Source organism: Saccostrea cucullata, unplaced genomic scaffold, assembly GCF_032062105.1.
Source record: "Saccostrea cucullata isolate Sc308-1 unplaced genomic scaffold, CSIRO_AGI_Scuc_v1 ctg1135, whole genome shotgun sequence".
Lineage (NCBI taxonomy): Eukaryota > Metazoa > Mollusca > Bivalvia > Ostreida > Ostreidae > Saccostrea > Saccostrea cuccullata.
This window is the reverse complement of record NW_026924282.1, coordinates 131566-154545: the sequence shown is the minus strand read 5'-3', so window position 1 is coordinate 154545 and position 22980 is coordinate 131566. Positions and strand designations below refer to the sequence as shown.

At 32.2% G+C, this 22980-nt stretch overlaps 1 protein-coding gene across 1 annotated transcript in view; it reads right to left on the bottom strand.

Moving 5' to 3' along the window:
- LOC134266134 (heat shock 70 kDa protein 12A-like) overlaps positions 1–20664 on the bottom strand; it is a 31635-nt gene extending 10971 nt beyond the window's left edge. Inside the window, exons 1-2 of the mRNA XM_062748379.1 lie at positions 20464–20664; positions 7309–7384 (exon numbers count right to left, since the gene is read on the bottom strand). Coding sequence (XP_062604363.1) covers positions 7309–7384; positions 20464–20664 — 277 coding nt within the window. The remainder of the gene's footprint in view (positions 1–7308; positions 7385–20463) is intronic.
- Positions 20665–22980: the final 2316 nt, after the last annotated feature.

Sequence of the window (22980 nt, the reverse complement as noted above, 5' to 3'; positions counted from 1 at the left end):
GGTACCCCAAAGTTTAACAGACATACGGATGGACCTCACGATTACTGTTTGCCATCCCACTTTTCAAGCGGTGTATAACAAGAGGTCCATGGGTCTTATATGTCACCTGAATAATCATGTAACAATTTCATACAACTGAATATGATTCCTAATTTAAACCAGAGGCCATGACATTCACAATTTCTAAAAGAAACACTATTGCTCATCATAACTACCTGGTATATCTTTATCTCTATATCACAGGAATCCTAATCCGATATTATTCCGACTCTTACCCCTGCTTTATATATCATTTGTGCAGGGGAGAGTCAGAGCGGAGGTCATATTGAAAATTGGGAATTCAGCGTCATCAGCTTTATTTCGTGGAGCTAACCCCAGAGATGCGAGGAATCAGTAAGTGGACGCTTCTTCTACAATTTTATTATCATTAAAGTATGCTATGGCCATTGAAAGGCCTATCGCCGACAAATGGAGCATCATTTGAATAAGGTGGTCTTCTCGTATCATGCTTGATTAGTCACTCATATGTTTTGTTTGATTCTTTTGCTAAACAACATACAGTCAATTTCACATTCATGTATTTATATTTTCTTCAATAGACTCAATAAAGTCTTATTTATCTCATTATCCATACGAAGGAGTCCGATTGCAACCATGCTTTTTCTGTCAGAATTTATAAACGATTTATCCTTGATAATAGGTAGTTCAATTGAACAATTTTGTTGTACTTTATCTGATATGGATAGGCTAGAAAAGGTTCAGTTAAGGTCAAGATCTAGTAAATGAAAGGTGCCTACAGATTTATCAAAGAACTGTATTCGGTACCGTAATAACCAATATTTGCCCCCCAAATTCAACTTTGATTGAGATATATTTAATGAAGTTATTAAACAGGGGAGTATATGCTGACTTCAAAGCACTGAATATTTTCATAATTAATGACGCCATATGTACGTAATGACGTCACAAAATTGAAGTAAATTTCAGTTTTTTATGAATTTTACAGAAAATGTACATATTTCGTCGATATTTTGAGTAAAAGTTACCGAGTGCATGTGTGTTCAGGATCAATATTTTGATATAATGTGTCGAATGATAATATCAATGAAATATGATAATATTGCTCCTGAACAAACTTGCGCTCTATAAATTTTAAAGCTAAAATTGTTAAAATTTTGTCCATTTTGTCCTCTTTCTGAAAAAGGATATAAAATCGGACTAGTTTGTGACGTCATAAAAACATAAAATGTGAATAAACTAGTTTGAAACAATAATATGTTCTGTTAATCTATATTTCTCATACAATTTATTGAATTCAGCACATTTCAGGAAGTTTTCAAAATTTCACTTTTGTGGGGGCAAATATATGCAATATACCGCATATAGTTCTTTGAGAAATAAATTCCTTTATTGATGCTTTACAACTTTAGCTTGGTCAAATAAGGTGTTTCGGGGCATAATTTGTAGGTAAACAAGATTAAAAACTGATTTTTAAACTGTAATTTTCAATGAAAAATTAAGAATACAAGTCCTGAATTTGGGAGTTTTTTTTCATATTTGACAATGTATGCAGCTTGCCTACAGTTTCTCAGGAAACAGTAATTAGTATGTTCATGGCATCTTCTTTAAATTAATATCAAATGTAATATAGGTATCCAGTTTACTTTTCAAATGATTTCAAATGACAATTGCACTCAACTTTACTACCACCAGGAGAAGAACTTGTTAGTTGTAAGAACTTGTTTCTGATCCTTTTGTGTTAAACAATCAAATATGTTCAAATCAATATAATCATATAGCCCAGCCTGTGGTTAGTTTCTTAAATACCCATTAACAGAAATTCTGGAGAATTCATGCATTTTCACTTGTATATAATTTATATAGACCAGCCCTATACCAGAACCCCTGATCCAGGTACCATGAAATTTAGATATATCGACAGCGTATTGTCAATTAACAATGGTAGTTTTCATTTTTTTTAAGTCAATACGATATCCCGTAGAGCTTGAGATAAATATATTTATAAAAGTTATGGTAAAACACTGTATATTATGATTTTACAGCATAATGTATCGATATCGATACTCACTTCAATACATAATTTAACCACTACATAAAATGACTCTGCACTGTTTATCATGATAAAATCACTGCATATAATGAGCTTATTACTGAAAATAAGGGTTTTACCAATGTATACAATGACTTCACCTCCTCATATAAAGTTTAAATCACACCACTGTATACTGTAAAACTCGGGTTATAACAAAGTCATTGGGATCTATAAAACTACTTCGCTATATCCGTAATTCGTAATAACCGTATAAGGAATTAGTTAAATTTATGAATCTGGGGATCCAAGATAACTTCTTTATATCCGTGAATTCGCAATATCCATGTTCTTAATAACCGTGTTTGCTGTAATATGCAAGTGGCCTTCGGGCAGCATTGGCATTCCATGCAATAACTACACGAAAATATGTTGTTCAAATTTTAAATAACGATTAAGTTAATATCATGAACCACAAAGTCATAAGTCAATCTGTGAATGAACGAAAAAAAATAGATAATAAAATAGAAATATATACTTACCTCCAACATCAATCAACAGAAATTTGTGTCCAGGTTGAAACGTAATAAACTCATGTCCTTCACAAGTACAAACAACCAAAGGGGTATTGTTGCAGTATAAAGATACAGCCTCATGTTCATTGATGACAAGCAGACGTCTTTTATCAATTCCAGCCTTTACAAAATATGAAAGAATCGATAAAGACGGCGTAAATATATCTTTCCTAAAACATATATATTTTTAATAACTTCATCTGCACGCAAATAATCTTTTATAAATCTATGCATGTAACCTACAGTTAACGTTTTTCGTGTAATGGTGTTTTCTATCCATGTAAGTATTGACTCTTTACACTCATGAAAGAAGAATATGGAGATAACGAGCAGTATTCAATCTCAAAGTCCATAAAACAAAACAAAATAGGAGCAGAGCAAACACGGACCTCTGAAACATCAGAAGTGGGATCAGATGCAATGGAGGAGTCAGCTTCCTCTGATGACCGGTCACACCCGCCGTGTGCTCATTGTCATGATCGTGAAATAACGGAAAACCCGTCGTCAATTCAGTGTATAAATTATGGACTAACAATTGGTATGAAAAAATGTCAGCATTTGACTCAATAATAATTTGTATTTGCTGACATGGTCATTGTATTGAAAATAGAACTTACGAAAATATTTTTAGACTTGGAGGAAATTGTATTGTCTAGACGTGAAAATATCAAGTTTAAACATTGCCTTTCAAAATAACTGATCAAAGCTTTGCTAATCTTGAAATGATTTTACTTTCTCACATTTCTATATCAAAGCTTATTCCCCCGCTTAAGGAAACAAGGGGCCCATGAACCACATCAATGTAACAAATGACTGCTGCTCTGTTGCTTTAGGGTGTTTGAAGTAAAGTTTTATTAATAACACCATTAATAAGTTGGTATATTATGTATTCAAATTATGAAATGACGAAAAGCTTCATTACTAGTGTATTTCGTCGCCCGCATGGGGCAGAGGATCGAACGTCTGTTCTAGAGTCGCAAAGTAAGGAGTGGATCCTTAAGTCGCGGGTTGTACGCTCGAGGACTAACCCTAAAACCTCTGTTTGGTGAAACAAATAAGCAAAGTGTGCTCCTTGTCATGATCGGGAAATAACGGAAAAATCTGTCGTCGATTCAATGTATAAATAATGGACTTACAATTAGTAATTTTAACTGACTAAAAAACGCCAGTCAGCATTTGACTTAATGATAAATTGTATTTGCTGACAAGGCCATTGTATCGACGATAGAACTTACGAAATGGTGACTTTAAACGAGACTGCTAATATTCTTGTTTCATAAACTTGCTTGTCAGAAATTTACCTCGTTTTAGAAATTGTTCCTACGTAGAGCATGCTCTTGCGTATTGAATCAACTGAGATATATACAATCCGTATGCATGTGATGAAGGTATATTGCTGCATAAGTAATATCGATGCCTGTTTTAAAGCCAGCCTTATGGATAAATAACACAAACAGACTTTTTAAAAGAAATCAGCAATATTTCTTATAGATTTACATTTCAATCGTTAACCTGAATACTGTTTACGAAGTATAGTGGGAAAATTGTATAAGATTTTGTCATTAGGTTAAAAAGAGCTTGGTTTACTTCATGCATAAAATGGCCCTGTAGGTATACAAGTTGATCGATTGATTATTACTTGATGTTCCATTTGAAGCATTTAAATAAAAAAGAGACTTAGTGCTTTAATGTTTAATAATTTTTTTTTCTCATAAAAATCCAGGTCTTGGAGAACTAGCTCTATGAAATTGGAATGGTCTTAAATTTTAAGGCAAATAGGAATATCTGAGTCTTTCAGTGAAGAAAAATAATATGAGCGCACTCTCTGATCTAAAAAATAAAACATGTCTTTGAATTCCCAGAAACAGTGCTATCATTTACTAGTTGAATATTTAAGATCAGAGGTTGCGCTCCATATTAAATATAGAAAAATAGCTTCAACAATTGGCCAGTTTTGTATACTTTTTCAGAAAATGATGATATTGACGCATTTCGAAAACATCTGACCTCCGAAACATCAGAGGTGGGATCAGGTACCATGCAGGAGTGAGCTTCCAAGATGATTTTAAGCTCTTATTGTAGTTATTTAAGTCAATCATATTCAATGCTCTACTCTTGTTATCTTGAGTAATTTATTTTCTTTTTATCTTGTCTACTTCTGATCATGAAAGAAAATGAAATAAAACACTATTTAGATTTTTAACAAAATATTCAGAAAGTAAAGCAATAAAAAAGATGGTTTTACTGTGCTATTAATATTGATTTTATAAGTGAAATCCTACCTAAGGGGGTAGTAAGTCTTTTACTCCACTGTAGTATTATATTCTTAATTTTGACCGCTGTTTGTCATAGTTGAGTTTTGGAACTCTAGTTAAGTCAGTATCAGAATAAATACCTTGTCCATTGAAAATTCAATTTCATTACGTAGTTTTTCATTTGAATATTTTTTGCTTCCCATCCAGACTATTTGTGTTTTATAGAGATTAATTTTAAGTCCTGATAATTTATAAAATTGAGTTATTTCTTCAATACAATTTCCTGGGGATAGTTCTGTACCCTCTAGTATAACTAGTGTGTCATCTGCATATTGAGACATTAGGTATTCCTCCCCATCGATTTTAAGCCCTTTCATATTTGTATTATCTTTTTATTTTTAAAGCTAAAATTTCTGCACATAGTAAAAATATATATGGTGAAATTGGATCACCCAAGCGACAACCACGGCCTAGCTTAAAGAAATAATATAGGTGGCCTGCTTGATTGATTGCTAATACAATATTACATTGGAATTTACATTGAAATAATGAAACCTACCTTCTTAGAGAAGGACCGAAATTAAAGAATTTAAGGGCTTTATCAATAACATTCCATGGCACTGTGTCAAATGATTTTTCAAAATTAATCATTAACAACATACGAGGGATATTTCTTTCTTCTGTATAATGCATTAGATCATAGATTAACCTGGTATTTTCTCCTATGTATCCTCCGGGTACAAAACCATTCTGATCTGAACTTAAAATTGTATTCAAGATAATTTTCATATAGCCAAACCTATTTCATATACAACGTATACAGCTGTATATGTGAACAATAAGTCTCCTAGTTATCATTTTATTTCTGGAGATGTTTTGAAACCGCAAGGCTTATCGAAAATCTTTATTGTTCATGATACTGGATGTTAAAAGTTATTCCGAAAAATGACCCCCCATATTCGATCTTTGACCCTTTTTGAAGTTATTGCCCCTTACGCAAGAAATGCTTGTTATCGCTACTCCGACGAAACCGTAAACCGTAGAGGTATGAAACCTTCACCAATGTCTACGACTACTTGAGAGGACCTTTCAAACTATTAATTGCGAAAGGATTCGTAAACCCCTTCAATGAGTTATTGCCCCTGAAACTTTTTGAATTTTACAAATAATTAAAATTTTTCAAAACGAGAAGTCGTAGAGACATGGGACCAACTGCATTAGATTCAGTGACCTTCGTCCTTAACATTTATGCAAAAGTCAAAGGTCAAGGTCATTCCAAAAATGAGAAATTAATCTCTTTTTATATCTCTTTTGTCTTTCACCATATACTTAATGTCTTTGCATCATTAATATGTACTCTTAAAACTATTTCAAAGATTTCATTCTTGTCCCCTTAGATTGACCCTATCAAAAGTTATTGCCCCTTGTGCGAAAAACTTTGTTATCGCTACTCCTCCGAAACCGTAGACCGTAAAAACACTAAACCTTCACTAAAGTCTTAAGGTTCTTTAGGCATAACTTCACTGTAAAAGTGCGAAAGGATCTGATGACCCCTTTTATGAGTAATTGCCCTTTTAACATCTTTGTACTTACTATTAAACCTTATAACTTGAAAACTATAAGTCGTAGAAGCATGGGGGCAATTGTATTATGATCCTTTACCTTTGACCTTTAATATTTTTTTCAAAGTCTAAGGTTAAGGTCATTCAATTTTTTTTAAACTTCATTTTTTTATCCTTTAGGTCAATTTTGATTTCTTATTCATGGAATTTAATTTTAAGTAGTCAGATATAAAAAAAACAAAATGAAATTCAAAGAAGGTGGAAAGACTTCTTATTGTTCTGTGAACAATAAGTCTCCTAGTTTCTGAATCTATTGTTTATCTTTATTTATTTATGGATAAATTTTAATTTTTAAATTAAATCTTAATTTTAAAATTAAATTATTTTTTTTATTTTATCAATTTATGGATTATTTTATTTGTATAGTGTCTGTTCTCAAGGTTTAGAAAATAATTAGTAGGTTTTTTCTCCTTCAGTCATCTATTTTACTCTAGACCATACGATATTTCTATGAAAATAACTGATTTTCACTCTCTCATTGCTTTTTTTCTTTACATAACTAGAAAAAGAAATAGTCTTGCCTCTAATTTCCATTAAGAGTGTTTCATAGAAAAGCTGTTCGTCTATAGTAAACTGAATTTCTGCATCTGATATTTCGTGGAGATATTTTTTAGAATAGATACGTTATGCATAATTTTCCTTTGCTTTCTGAATAACTGCTTCAATATATTTGATATCTATAAGAAATGTAACACTTGAATATGGACGATAGACTCGAATAAACGTTTTAACAATAATGTATTGTAATAATAAACAAAGTTAATAGCAATGACTGACAGAATTGCACAAATGTTACGACGACACACGTCCAGGCACCGACACACACTTGCTCCTCTCTAACTCTATGGTCCCTCCCTCTCTCTCACGTGACACCTGGTCACACTAAAATCAGTAAAACATAAACTCAAATACCTACAGAAGTGAGTTATTAAATTTCCACAAAACTTTTCCATGAGTAAACTCATTGAATTCAATCTTTAGATATATTGGTGACCTTTGAGTGATCAGATTTATAACTATTTAGAATTTTACTTTCGTCAACACTATTTAAATGAAAATTTGATATAAGAAAGAAATCTAATCTTGCTTGTTTAAAAGGGGACGGTTAACGCCAAGTATATATTGTTTCATCCGGCTGCATTTCTCTAAATTTATCAATGAAATCATAATCATAGATTATTTCTAGATCTTTACTTCTTGCCTTTGGATTGTTAATATATTTTTTATTAAAATAATCTTTTTTCTGGGTCTAAAACTAGATTAATATCTCCTACCAAAGTAACATCTTGATTTGAATGTTGGGTGTGTCCTCATTCGGTCCATATATTGTAATAACTCAGACGCTTGTTTTCAATTGTTAAATCTAAAGCCAAAAGATTCCCTTCATCATCAGATATTTTATTATGAACCTTGTGTTCAAAAGTATTATTAAAAAATATAGCTACACCTCTTGATTTTGACGAAACTGAATTAAAATATGTCTCATATCCCCATTAGACTAACGTGTAAGAACAGAGGAAATTTGGAATGAAATTTGTACATACGTCAGGCCAAATTTGTGTGAAACATTCCCAGAATTCCATTACTACCCAATGTCTTTTGCGGGAATAAATAAATAATAACGTAAACCATGGCCATAAAAGGATTCAGTTTGTAGAAATCTTTAAAAGAAGCAAAAAATAACTCTATAATGCTTTTCGACCAAAATTGCACTAGCCTAGGTCTATATAGTTTCAACCAGAAACTCGACTGTCTCCGTAAGATCCAACGATCTATGTGACGTCGTGTGATGTCACAGCTAGTCGAGATGTCTCGTGCGGCTTGATGTTTGAAGTGGCTGATCAATTTTTCAAGTGTTTTTGATGGTACAATTGCGGTCTCCCCAACGGACACACCGTAAACATATTAAAGTCACATGCATCATAGAGTGATAGAAATGCAAGTCTTGTTAGAGATTTGGCCGATAGGGCAAAGACAATTTCATACCGTCCCGTAATGTGTTTTCGTAGTCTATACATTTTCGTGGTATTTTTTTTTTTTATTTTTACGAATAATCGTACGACCTGAGATCGAAATGACGTCATATTTGTTATTAATAAAAGGGACCCTGTGCATGTACTCTGACCAAATGTTAAACCTTTTTTGCCTTTGACCAAATAAAACATTAGCGAGTGAGTTTTGGATAGTTCGCAAATTTGACAATTTGTGTAATATACACCAATGCATTGTGTTTTGAACTAGAATACCAAACTTACAAACTAATAGCATACCATCGTCTGTTAACTATTCATACAGCTACCGGTCATGTGGCAATAATTTGGAATTTACCACTTTTGATTCTTTTCTACGGTGATCTAGTAACATCATTTTTCAAAGAAAATATCGGGTTTGTTAAAAACATAATATGATTTAAAAAATATTGTGCCATTGATTATTCATTGAATTAATCATTTAATTTCTTTAAATATGCATGGAATTATATTTAAAAACATGAAACATTCAAATAAAGCTTTTCAAAATAACTTCTACACCACTCTTCAGAAAGAATTTTTTTTTTTACATTTTTTTAGCAATACAGCTTAATCATACCTAGATAGATGTGGTCTTAATTTACACCAATAAATTTTCATGACAGATAATGTAATCATTTTGTAAATAAACTAGAATTTTTGACTCTGTAACATTTATAAGGAGTTTGCCCGACTAGATTTCCATAGTTTACTTGTTATATTTACCACGAAAACAAATGACGTCGGCAAAAAAAAAAAATCGAAAGAGCAACTATGCAAGAATTCAATGACCTTCTGAACAAATAACAAATGATTTATGAGTTAAAATTATTTTAAAATAAGGAGAATTATTGTTTGTATATGTGATAAATAGCAAACATCTCAATTATTCAGTCTTGAAGCACTAAATTAAAAATTTAATGTAATGCCACGACAACGCATGATTTGAGGGTATATAAATCATATCGGATATGCCACTGAGAATAAAATAGTAATCCATAAAGATTCTAAGTTTTCCGTCTCTTCAGTAATAAATAATCTGCATTTGTTAGAAATGGTATGTCATATTTCTATCTGGAGCCGTTGGCCAAGTTGACCTGATTCTTTTGAATCTTAACAGTGATGTTTTGACTGCGCAAAGACTCTGCCGTATCATACACCTTGTTTCGAGCGCAAACAATAGATGCGAGTTGCTGCGTAGTAATAAAGAAAGGCAATGGTTGTTTAGCAATTTTCTTTAGCTTTAGTTTTTAGGCATATCGAATTGTGTTGATTTTACTACGGTAAGTCAGCTTTGCAGCAATGGTTGCAGGTCGATCAGAATTATATTCTGGACGCGCCCCATTTGTTTGAATCTTTACAAAACTGACATTCACCCCAAAAAGTTCTTTAAAAGTAAATGGCATCGACGTGTTTAGGTTCTCGTTGGGTTCGTAATGATATTTGTGAATAACTTATAAGGATATTGTTCGACATAGACCTTGATCTAAGATCCGTAACATCGTTTTCGATTACAGACATTTTCCTGTCCATTCGGATTACAACCGATCGTAGTTACCTTTCTTTAAAATGTCAAAATGGGCCTGCTTTTGGCTTAAAAAAATAAAAAAGAGAGAATTTTTTTATTGTTGCTTTAGGGTGTTTAGGGTGCGTCTGAGGCGCAATAGTCCCTATTGATCTCCAAAATTCACCGTTAGTTATTACAAATGCGAAGTTATTTTTGCACTTCACCGTAATTTATCACAAAAGCGAAGTTATTTTCACCCCTCTGTTTTTGCAATTCATTAAAAAAAATCTATTAGAACGTAAAATTATCGTCCCGATCTTATAAATCTGTTTGGTGCTATCACTGTTGAAAAAGGTGAATAACGGATGTAGCACAGTTGACTATGTGTTGGTTTCAGAAAAAATACTAAACCAAATACTATTGTATTTTAGAGTATCAGAATTTTTACCTGCTTTGTCTGATTGCCACTGTTTGTTGCAATGGTCACTATCTGCCAGGTCTTGTCTTAAATCTGATATGGATGATGTCAATTCAAGTCCTGTATCTCCTAACTACATTTGGTCTGATGATTCTTCTGCTCACTTCGAAGCCGCTCTTAATTCAGAGGACATTCAAAGAAAATTACATAATCTTTTAAATGGACCTAATCTTAATTCTCCCTCGACAATTGATAATGCTACATTAGAATTATCTAATATCCTTATTAATACTGCAGATAAGTCCCTTAGAAAATGCAAAAAAAAATTGCAGAAAGACGAACAAAAACCTTAAAAAATGGTTTGATTCAGACTTGAATTCTATGAGAAGAAATCTATTTAGCTACGCAAAGATATATACTAAATACCCCAAAGATCCCGCTGTCAGAAATCACTATTACAAACTGTATAGAGAATATACCAAAACAAGGAAATACAAATGCAGACAGTATAAACAATCTCTGCTAAAACAGTTAGAAACTCTACATGAAGAAAACCCAAAATCTTATTGGAATCTTATTGATAAGCTGCAAGGTACTGAAAACACGAACAGTTCGGACGCAATCGATCCAAACACCTGGGTCTCTCACTTCCAAAATCTAAACCAACCAAAACCCAAGTATGCCCAACGTCTGGCGCAGCTTGATAATATTCTTACCAATCTGGAAAAAACTAAATGTTTTAGTGAACTTGATAATCATATATCTGTAGCAGAAATTTCAAATGCTATCTCAAAATTAAAAAATGGAAAAGCCCCAGGTCTTGACAATATTTCAAACCATATGATCAAATGTAGTCAAACTTTTTTACTACCATGTCTCTATAAAATATTCAACTGTTGCCTTACATTTGGATATTATCCAAAACCTTGGTCTTCTGGGTACATTATTCCTATTTATAAAAGTAATGATAGTTCTGATCCAAACAACTATCGGGGCATTACAGTTACAAATGCAATAGGAAAGTTATTTAATAAAATACTAGACATTCGACTGGATAAATTTTTAGAAAAACATCATATAATAAGTGATTATCAGATCGGCTTCACTCGAAAAGCAAGAACATCAGACCATATGTATATACTCAAGACAATTATTGATAAGTACTGTAATACTAAAGATGGTAGAGTATATGCCTGCTTTGTTGATTTTCAAAAAGCCTTTGATACTGTTATACACACAGGAATCAAAATTAAACTCCTCAAAATAGGGGTAGGAACAAATTTTTATGAAGTAGTGAAAAGTATGTATACATCAAGTAAATCCTGTGTCAGAGTCGATAATAAGATTACTAACTTTTTCCCAATAATTTTGGGAGTGAAGCAAGGTGACAATCTTAGTCCCAATTTATTTAAAATTTTTATTAATGATCTTCCAGTTTACCTGAACTCAGCTACTGACCCTGTTTATTTAAATTCAAATTCAGTTAAATGTTTGATGTATGCTGATGACATAATTCTACTCTCCTCCACAGCGGAAGGTTTACAACAAGAACTTAATTTTCTACAGCAATACTGCAACGATTGGTGTCTCTGTCTTAATACATCTAAAACAAAGATAGTTGTTTTTAACAAGGCAGGTAGACTCTCCAAAACAAAATTTTACCTCGATGATGTCGAACTGGAATGTGTGTCTGAATACAAATATCTAGGTGTGACATTTTGTTCTTCGGGTTCTTTCTCCTTTTCTCAAAAGCAGCTTTATCAAAAATGCATTAAAATCATTTTTTAAACTCAGGAAAAATTTCATTTCCCTGAATCCTGAGGTTAAAACCACTATTCATATTTTTGACCATACAATTAAACCTATTTTATTGTATGCATCTGAAGTTTGGGGTTGTTTTAATCCATTTACAAAAAAAAATAGCATACCCAATTGTACTATTGATAAAATATACTCCAAATTATTCTGTGAAAAACTCCACTTGAAATTTTGTAAATCAGTACTAGGTGAGCATAAAACTGCAACTAATTTTGCTGTATTGTCTGATTCAGGTAGATTTCCCCTGCACTTTGACATTGTAAGATCAATGATAAGGTACTGGTATAGGCTTGAAAATCTAGGCCATTCTTTCCCAATTTTAAAAGATGCATATTGTGAATCCAAATCATTGTTTGAGAAAAAACTCACTTCTTGGTACAGCTCCATTCATTTTCTTATTACCAATATCAAGGGTATTCGTGATTTAACTTCAGTCAAAATGCACAAATTCAAACGTGAACTTAGATTGTTTATTTAGATATTATATACAAGAGTGGAATTCTCAACTTAAATCACACTCTGATAAAAAGCTGAGATGCTATAGCACTTTTAAACAAAATTTTGGTCAAGAAAAGTATCTTAATTTAATTAAGAATTTTGAGCAGAGGAGAAGTTTTACTCGTTTTCGCATATCAGCTCATAGACTTGATATTGAAAGGGGCCGATATATAGGCATTCCTAGAGAAGAAAGACACTGCAATAGATGCAATAACAAAAGAGTTGATGATGAGAAACATTTTCTCTTTTCATGTAATCACATTAAGGATGAAAGAAAAGTCTTGTATGAATTAATAAACAATTCCTGTAAGAATTTCCACAACTTGGACAGTGATAATAAGTTAAATTGGCCCATGACTAATGAGGATGTGCAAATACTGATTCAAGTCAGTAAAATGATCATAAGAGCTGAAGTATGAAAAGTATTAGTAAACCTATGAAATTTTTTTTTCTGTAAATTTAATGTGTCCCCCCCATTCCCTTCTTAAATGTACAGAATCAGTCAGAATGGGTGTCTTGAATACTTAGAGTACGGGTTTGCCAGTATAATCGACTGTGCAGAGGCATCGTCCCCTTGTACCCTCTGTATCCAAGTTACCTTTTCTTTACATTAATTGTATGCTACCTTCAAGATCACAGATTTACATTTATACATGATAGAACCATTTGTTTATATATATACATATATTTGTATGTAAATTATTATTTTTGTATGCATGGATATGTGTAACAATAAGTGTATGTTTATATATATATATATATACTATACATACATATATTTGTATGTAAATTATTATTTTTGTATGCATGGATTTGTGTAACAGTAAGTGTATGTTTGTGTATGTGGGTATGCATATGTCAAATATCTATTGAACTAACTCCAAGAGATTAGTTTGCATTAAGTTTATAATTATATGCTAAGTACTTATTAATTGAAATTACTATTTCTGTTAATACTTAAATGATTTTTTTTTGGAATGACCATCTTCAATACTTAGGGTACAGGTTTGCCAGACTGGCTGTGTAGAAGTGTCATCCCCTGGTGCCCTTTGTATTCAAGATGCACTAGTTTTATATTAGAGTACTGCCATTACTACAAGATTTTTTTTTTTAATTTACCTTATATCTATCATTTTTATTTAATTGTGTTTTCTTTTATCATTCTATGGTTTCTATGTTTTTGATCCAGTGTGGTGATACACTTCTCAATGTCAAACTTAATCACTAGTCATGTTACATTATCCTTAATATAGAATTGTAATCAATGTTATCATTTTGTAATAATTGTTCATGCCCCCCGTGGGCCTTTGATTGGTGAATAAACATAATAATAATAATATTTCGCTGCATGCTAATGACCACTTCATCGAATACTCGGTCGGAACTCCTCTAGAATTTAGGATTCCGCAAATATGAAAAATTACATTGTTACAAGTTATACACAACAAGACGCAATACAGCTGGACATCTATCGATGTCATACCGAAGGTAGATCATTTTTATTGTTAAAATGATTGAAACATGCAGTAAATGGAGACATGCATGTATATTTTAGAGCTATTCAGTACTTTTTAGAGCTATTAATCTAGTCTACATAATAATTTATACTTGTATAATAAAGTTATTATTGTGTGGTTTCTATTATTCATAATTTAAAGTATTCACAAAAAAGAAAGTAATTATAAGGAATTTAAAGATGAACTTTGAAGAGGATTTTTTGTTTTGGCGAATAATTTGTTTTTAAGCTGTAGACATACTTTAATAATATATTTTGAATTATTATACCTCTACTGTTATTATTCTATATAAATTTAATACCATAAAACTGCCTATTTCCCCGAGAGAAGACTATTTTTTTCATATGAGGACTACTCCCTGGAAAATCAGAGCTACTCCCTGGGACTACTCCCTCATGAATATTTATTAGTAATTTTATCCAATCAAAGTGTTCAGTGGGCGGAGCGTTCAAGGAATCTCGAGTCTGTGACATCATGTTATTAGCAATGTAACTATGACGTCAAAACATTTTGACATGCGATCTCAAAATCATACTTGAATTCTAGCAAAATGAAGACAACGATAATTCTTCGAAATTTCAGTGAAATTCAAAATACTTTTTAAAAAATAATTTTATTGTTTTAGGAGACGATGCATTAGTTAAAATACAATATGTTAAACTGCATGCATTAATTTTGTCTCTACAGTTTTTTTTTAATGTCGGAACATCAGGTAAAAAAAATTAAATCGCCTATGATTGTTTCGGTATAATTAAACAGTTATGGAATGCGAACTCGGAAAATAGCAAATTTATGGTTCCCCTCAGCAGGAAACTTTTTCCCTCGGCGGCTTCGCCGCCTCGGGAAATAGTTTCCTCCCTCGGGGAACCATAAATTTGCTATTTCCCTCGTACCCATTCCATAACTGTATACTATACCTTATGCTAAGTATTTTAATTTGATAGTAATATTTCAAATCTTAATATTTACATTCGCTGTGTTTTTCTACTAAGCCAACTGTGAAATTAATTTGAAAATCAGTTTCGTGTATACTCAGGCGTAGAAATATACGTAGAGAAACGTGCGTTACCGTGACGTCACAATAGAGCTACAGCGACGTTAGTAAAAGTATAACAATATTGGGCAGCAAAAAATTCAAATATTGAGTATATTTTCGGTTCTTCCAAACATGTAAAATGTAAATATAAGGAATGTTTTTAAGTTTAGTGTAAATTATTGGTGTGAGAATCACACAGACTTGCACGTAGGCATATTTTTCATGAAGCGCTAGCGCGCTTCATCAAATATGCCTACGTGACAAGTCTGTGTGATTCACACACCAATAACTCACACAAAACTTAAAAACATTCCTTAAATAATGATATATAGATTTTGAATTGATGGCCGAATTCAATCCTAAAGTAAAATTACTAATCCCATAATCTACGAATTGGGAAGTCAAATTTTAAAATGCAGGAATTTTTTACCTTTCTTTAAAATGTCAAAATGGGCTTGCTTTTGGCTTAAAAAAATAAAAAAGAGGGATTTTTTATATTGTATTAAATGCTATCTGCATCGATGATAAATGTCCTCTCCTTGCTCCGGGGCACTTTTGATCTAATTTCACTTTTACCCATAAAAGAATACTAGTACATGTATTTGTGGAAAAGTGAGACTGAGACCAAGAGTGAGCTCATCTAAGTTTTATGGCCCCAGAGCCTGCATGTTGCAATTTCAAAAATATATGACACGTACATTATTTTCTTTTTCATACATTCATATATGTATGGCAAAGATTCATTGATTGTTAGCATTTCTATATTTGTATAACTGAGCATTGCCAAACCCTCTAAATCCGTCGCTATGCCCAAACTCCATCACTTTCCGGAAATTCCATGCAATTTGTGAATAAGAGTGAATATTTACATTCGCTGTGTTTTTCTACTAAGCCAACTGTGAAATTGATTTGAAAGTCATTTTTGTGTATACTCACGCGTAGAAATATACACGGAGAAACGTGCGTTAACGTGACGTCACAATGAGGCTGCAGCGACGTTTGTAAAAATGCAGCGATACAGGGCAACAAGAAATTCAAATATTGAGTATATTTTAGTTGCTTCCGAACATGTAAAATGTAAATATAAGGAATGTTTTTCAGTTTAGTGTGAATTATTGGTGTGTGGATCACACAGACTTGCACGCAGGCATATTTTTCATGAAGCGCTAGCGGGCTTCATGAAATATGCCTACGTGACTAGTCTATGTGATTCACACACCAATAACTCACACAAAACTAAAAAACATTCCTTAATTGTGACGTAATTTATGCATGCTGAAAATCTACAATCACATTTAAAGCTGCTATAGCAATCAAGTTAAAAAAAACGTCTAAATAAATTTACACTAATTTAATTATAGGTATCATATTGAAATCAGTAAGCGTCTTTTCCCCTTTCGTGCTCCATAACTGCGTTAACATGGTATTTTTACTGTCAGTCATTTTTATGAAGGTCTATTACAAAGTTCAACATGACTACCATGTTAAATAGGGCTAAATTATTTAATTTTTTTTATATACAATTGCATCAATGTACTACGCGTTCTAATAACGTAATTGCAACATTTTTACATATATAACAATTATAAGGAATGTTTTGTTTTAGAAAAAGTGAAAGAATATGTTGGGAAAACACAGTTATTAATATTTTGAGATGACAGTTTAAAAACACGGAGAAATAAATCGAGAAACAGCGCACTTCTTTGTGCTCAATAAATATACCGTTTTTTCAATGGGTGACACACTACCTCTCCGGTTTGTGAATTTTTTTTCGAAGAGCTACAGATCTGCAGCTATTGTGTAACAAGAAACAAATCAAAATATAATTTGAAAAGAAATGCGAGATATTTTCCTGTCATTGTGATGGGTACTTAACGACGTTCGATCCTGATTTTTAAAGTCTTAAACTTTTTTGGCCAAGTATATTTTTAGTTTCTACATACATAGCTTAATTAAAATTCAAATCAAAAAATGGGGGTCAATACGCTTCTTTTGGCGCTACAGTACATTTAATATGACCTTCTTGCACTGAAATTTGTGTTTTAATTAAAAATTAAATTTTTGACGTTTTCCTTCCAATATTTTTATCCAATTAAAGCATGAAACAAAATGAACTCTAAGTTTGTTTAAAAAGAGACACTTAAAAATTGTGACTAAGAAAAAGTTTGAAATTGCTTCGCATAATCAATTTTTTGACCTTTCTGCACTAATAAAAAGTGATTTTTTTGGCATTGAAAATTTAATAAGCAAGGAAATTATTTTAAAGTCTTAAACTTTTTCTGATTTTAAGCAAATAGGTCAAATTTATCTTGAATATTTAGAAAAGAACATCAAAAGTTGGGGTATATGATGTAAATTTTCAGATATGACTAAAAAAGTGTCAATTTTACGTTAAAATTGGCTTAATTTTTTCCCGGATTTTCAGAATACGTTGACTATATTTGTCACACTTTGTTGATAGAATTCATAAGAAATAATTTAATAGATATTTCAGAACCAGCATAAGACATTTCACTGCGAAAAACAGCTTTGTGTGCAACCAGGATGGAAAAATAGGAATCCAAAAATAACAGTATTGTTATAGTTCAAAATGGAAAAACTGATCATTTTCGTCTAAAAAAATCTTCCGATACAAAATATAGTCCCTGCTTAATTCTACTTGAATGGAATTTAATCGCGGTTTTTTCATTGAATATAGTTAAATTTGCACAGTAGAATTCAGATTTAATGTTAGAACTTAAAAATGATGCAGAATTTTATAAATAAAGGACCTGACCAAAATAAGCTCAAAATCTTAGGATCGAACGTCCTTAAGGATAACTAGTTCAGTTTTTATACATCAAATAAGTTACAAAATACGTACATTGTCGTGTTGCTCACGTTTTTCTTTCCAGTGATTTTTCATTGGGGTTTCTATTAGATTGAAATTTTTGTATATGCCAGTTACTTGGGGTGAATATCACATTTTACTGGAAGACGTCACCTCCATTCAGTACTTTAATTTTGATCAGTTTTTTTGTTCAAATTACCGAATTACAAAAAAAAAAAGAAGAAACTTCAAAATAGTTAAATACTTTTAAGAGTTCCTTGAAAATTTGAAAGAATTTTTTGACATCAATTTAATGATTTCGGTACGATGTTACATAATTTATATGAAAGACTTATTTAAATACTTTTTAAAAATAATACAATGTATTTTTAATGCAACTACTAATTAACCGTTATATGGAAGTGTGAAAACAAATTATTTGTCTTTGTTCCTTCATGCGTAAAGTCGGTGTACGAGATAACTGATTATGCAAAGTGAAGCCCTACTTAAGTGCTCTACCTTTTGGTAGAATTGCTTGTTTAAACTTTCCGTTACAGACAATATATAAATTCCGTTACAGAAAATATATAAGTTTGGATTTTCTAATTGTCACAGATTATACTGTGTCGGCAAAATTTTTACTGTGTCGCACGTGTAAAATTTGAATCGTTACTGTGTCGGAAAGATTTTTACTGGGTCGGGAGCAACACAGTAAAACAGCTCATGGAGAACCCTGAATAAGGATATTGTTCCGCATAGACCTTGATCGACAACGGACATTTTCCTGTCCATTCGGTTTACAACCGATCGTAGTAATTCCAATTCTCTTCGCAATTGAGCGTTTTCTTGACGCAGCAAAGATATATACTTTCATAATTGCTTTCATTTGTTCTGAAACTTATTTTATTTTTTAATCTACGCTCTGATCACCCTCCGACAGATCATTTTTTATAGTTTCCACTGATGTTATAATGTCCTCAATAGTGGTAACAATAGACTGATTATCGGCTGGGTCTTCTCACGGTTCATTACCTGCATTCTTCTGTGAACACTCCGAAGCCTGTTTAGAAGTAGCCCCGGTTTTTCTCCTGTCTGACGGCATTGTAAATGCAGAAATATCACAAATATCACAAATAGCCCTCTCAAAGCAAAAACTAAACAGTAAACCAAGATAAGAATACTGACACATCCTTGCACTTTTACAAATTGATTTTATTCTTAATCCTTAGGAAAAGTGGCAATTTCGTTGTGTATAAATGAAAAATATTAATAATCTAGAAAACTCATATTAGACATGTTCGAAAGCAAAACAAACACACAATATATTGTCAGTCCGTGCAGTTGAGATAAGCAGATTGTGACGATTGAACGCTTCCGGTGAATTGTAAACATCAACAGAAACAGAACTCGTGCCTTGTTTACAAAAACCGTGTACATAACACGAGTGTGCTCGATTTGCTAAACCCTGAACTCAACTCTTAGTTCGGAATGACGATACTTGTAAAGGAGTTTTGCTTTCTAACATTTCTACTCTGAATAAAATTTTTTTCTGGATAAAAGTTTTGATATTTCTCATTATTACACAACAAGATTGCCACTTTTCCTAAGGATTAAGAATAAGGTTAAAATTTATGAACATGCAAGCATGTGTCAATCAAACCCGCCAAAAAATTTGAAGTTTAAATAACTGTTAAATGAAATAAGATTTTTCATTAATTTTTGTGTGAAATGGTATTAAAATATATATGTCGTAATATTATAGAGAAAATATTGACTTCAAATCCGTGTCCAAGTACCTTTAATAGCCTATCTAAAAATCTGTCAATAATAATATGTTTAATAATAAAATGCATTTTTCATCGTTAACATTATACTTGATATGCCTTTCACAGCACATATATTACGTCTTTTTTACTAAAATGACATCATTTCGACAAGTTTGCTGCGATTGGTTATTTGTTTATAAATTGTTGTCTTGGATTTAACTAGCAACTATTTTAATGCATTGATAAGTAATGTTGTTGTTTATTATACTTATACACTTTAAAATTGCAAAGTATTTGATTCTCTGGTATTATGAGGAATACCTATTTTTGTTTGATGTCACAGTTAACATTTTTATATAAGTTAGGCCCCGCCCCTTTTTAAAGCCTTAACAAGGCTGCATTGTAAATGAAAGGTTTATCTGTCTTTATTTGAATGTAATAATTTTAGGTTTACATAAGGGTTGATCTTGTGTATGTAAATGCAGGATTTAGCACACTGCTAAAGAATGACAAATCATTAAATTCCCATTAATTTGTTATGACATGAATAATGAAATATAAATTCATAGGATAATTTACAAACCTTTTTAGCAGCTTCAGCTAGAAATTGTTTTGGATCATCTGTCCAGTCAGAAGGAGCCAATAAAATCCATTTTATGTCACTTGACTTTGAGCCTGGGTATTCTTTGTTTATCTTCCTCTTAACTTGATTGACCATACATTTGATAAATGCTGAGTAAACTTTATTAGCACTCATTTCCTTTCCATTTATATCCTGCAACATCCAGTCATTGGATTGTTCATCCTGCAATGCATATTATACAAATATTGACTAGATTTGCCACATTTATCAATATATAAGATATGCTTAGAGAATACCCACCTACCTACCTATGAAGTGTAAGGTCCAATATCTAAAATTATGGAAGCACTTAAAAGGTGTTATAAAATAAAAGTACTCCACAAAAGGAATTAACAAAATGTAAATTTTTTTCCAGTTTGTTGATCCATTAATTTTACATGAATTGTTAAGTGTATTTTTAATTTTCACTGAATTGACGACGGATTTTTCCGTTATTATCTGATAATGACAAGGAGCACACAGTGGGTGTAACCGGTCGGCAGGGGATGCTCACTCCCCAATGGCACCTGATCCCAATTCTGATGTTTTGGAGTTCCGTGTTAGATCTGATCCTGTTTTGTATCCTTCTATAGAACATTTTCAAAAATTGTGGACAAGTTTAAAGTTTTTAGATCAAACTTCAAGGTCAAATTTATTAAAGGGTCAAAGTCCTTGATATCTAATGAAAGGTCTTGCCACAAGAATTAATTATATGATGCATGAATACCCTAACACTTCAAAAGTTATGGTCAAGGTTCGTTTTTTTAAGTAAGTCCAACAACGATGTCAAAGGGTCAAAGTTCTTTGTATCTAATGAAAATTCTTTTATAAGGATTACACATGTGAAGTATGAAAACCCTTACCGTTCAAAAGGTATGGCCAAGGTAAAAGTTTTTCCATAAGTATTGAAATCTCAAGGTCAACGTCAAAGGGTCAAAGTTCTTGGTATCAATGAAAGGTCTTGTCACAAAAAATACACATGTGATATATGTCCTAGTTTCCACTATTCAAAACTTATAGTCAAAGTAAAAGTTTGGAATTTTTGTGTAAAAAGTTACACCCAAGGTAAACATTTTAAGTGGTTCAAACTCAAAGATCAAGGCCAAAAATATGAATATTCATAGAAAGGCATTGCAACATAAATGTAAATGTAAAGTAAGAAAACTCTATCACCAACTGTTTAAAAGTTATCGCGAAGGTTAAAGTTGGGTAAAGACTTGCAAAATGTGTCAAACTCCAAGGTCTAGAGTTCAAATGTTTTGGTACCCAAAGAAAGGTCGTAACACAGGGCATACGCATATGAAATATCAGAACCATAGCTACAACCAATCAAAACCTACGGGCAATGTAAAAGTTTTTGCGAACAATCCTTCAAACAGACAGACAGACATGGCAAAACATACTTCTCCTAAATCTTCAATTACGGGGCATAAAAATAAACCTTATTAACTGGACAAAAACGAAATATTTCCACTTTAATATGATTTGATTGGGTCCAGTTATTATTTCAAAATATTTTATTATAATGACCCCCTTTAGTAACCCTTTGCTCCTAGGTCATAATTGACCGAACCATGAGAATGCTTGTACATTAACATTTCAATTGATGTCTTTCTTTTTTTTAAAGAAAATTTAAAATCATGGTTTCTTTTTAGTAAAACTTTTTCCCCATTGTAGTCCTACCCTACACTCAGGGGTTTTGATTTGAACAATAAACTTGAATCTGCACCAACTGCTTGCATATTAATGCCTTACTATTCTTGTTAAATATTTTTTTCATACATATTCGTAAAACTTGCATTCTCTTTTGCAGTCCCATCCTGATCTCAAGGGCGAATGAATCTTTGTTACTCTAGGATGTTGGCATAATAATTATAGCACTTATGGCCCTGTTTATCTTGAGAAAAATTGAACAATTTTAAAAAGATTGTAATATTTTTCCTATCTAGCAACGTGTATATTTCCTTGTAAAACTTTTACCTTCATATATAGCCCCACTCATTCAGGGGGGGGGGGGGGTGATTAGAAGAAACATGAAACTGCACTTTCAATGCTTGCTTATTCAAAAAAAAAATGCACGACCATGACCCTGCACGAATTATCGTTGAAGAGTAAATGATCTTGAGTAGGGATAAAGGTATTAGCGCCATATTCAGGTTATGTTTGCTTATTGATTAACGTCCCTCTTGTGAAATTTTCAGTTATATGGAGACGCCACCACTTGTCGGTGGAAAGCTATAATCTTTGACCTATACTAGGTACTCAGGGTCATTGAGCAGTGAAGAATCTTTTTCATGCCAGCATATACTGCTACACGGGACTTCGCTTTATAAGCTCTAGTCCGACGGGACCCATCTTAACGTTCCACAGTCGGATTCGAACTCTTAACGTAGGGATTACGTCCTTACATTGCGACTCTAGAGCAGACACTGTGCCACGCTGGCCACGCCATAAGCTTAAGCAGTTGATATTCGAATA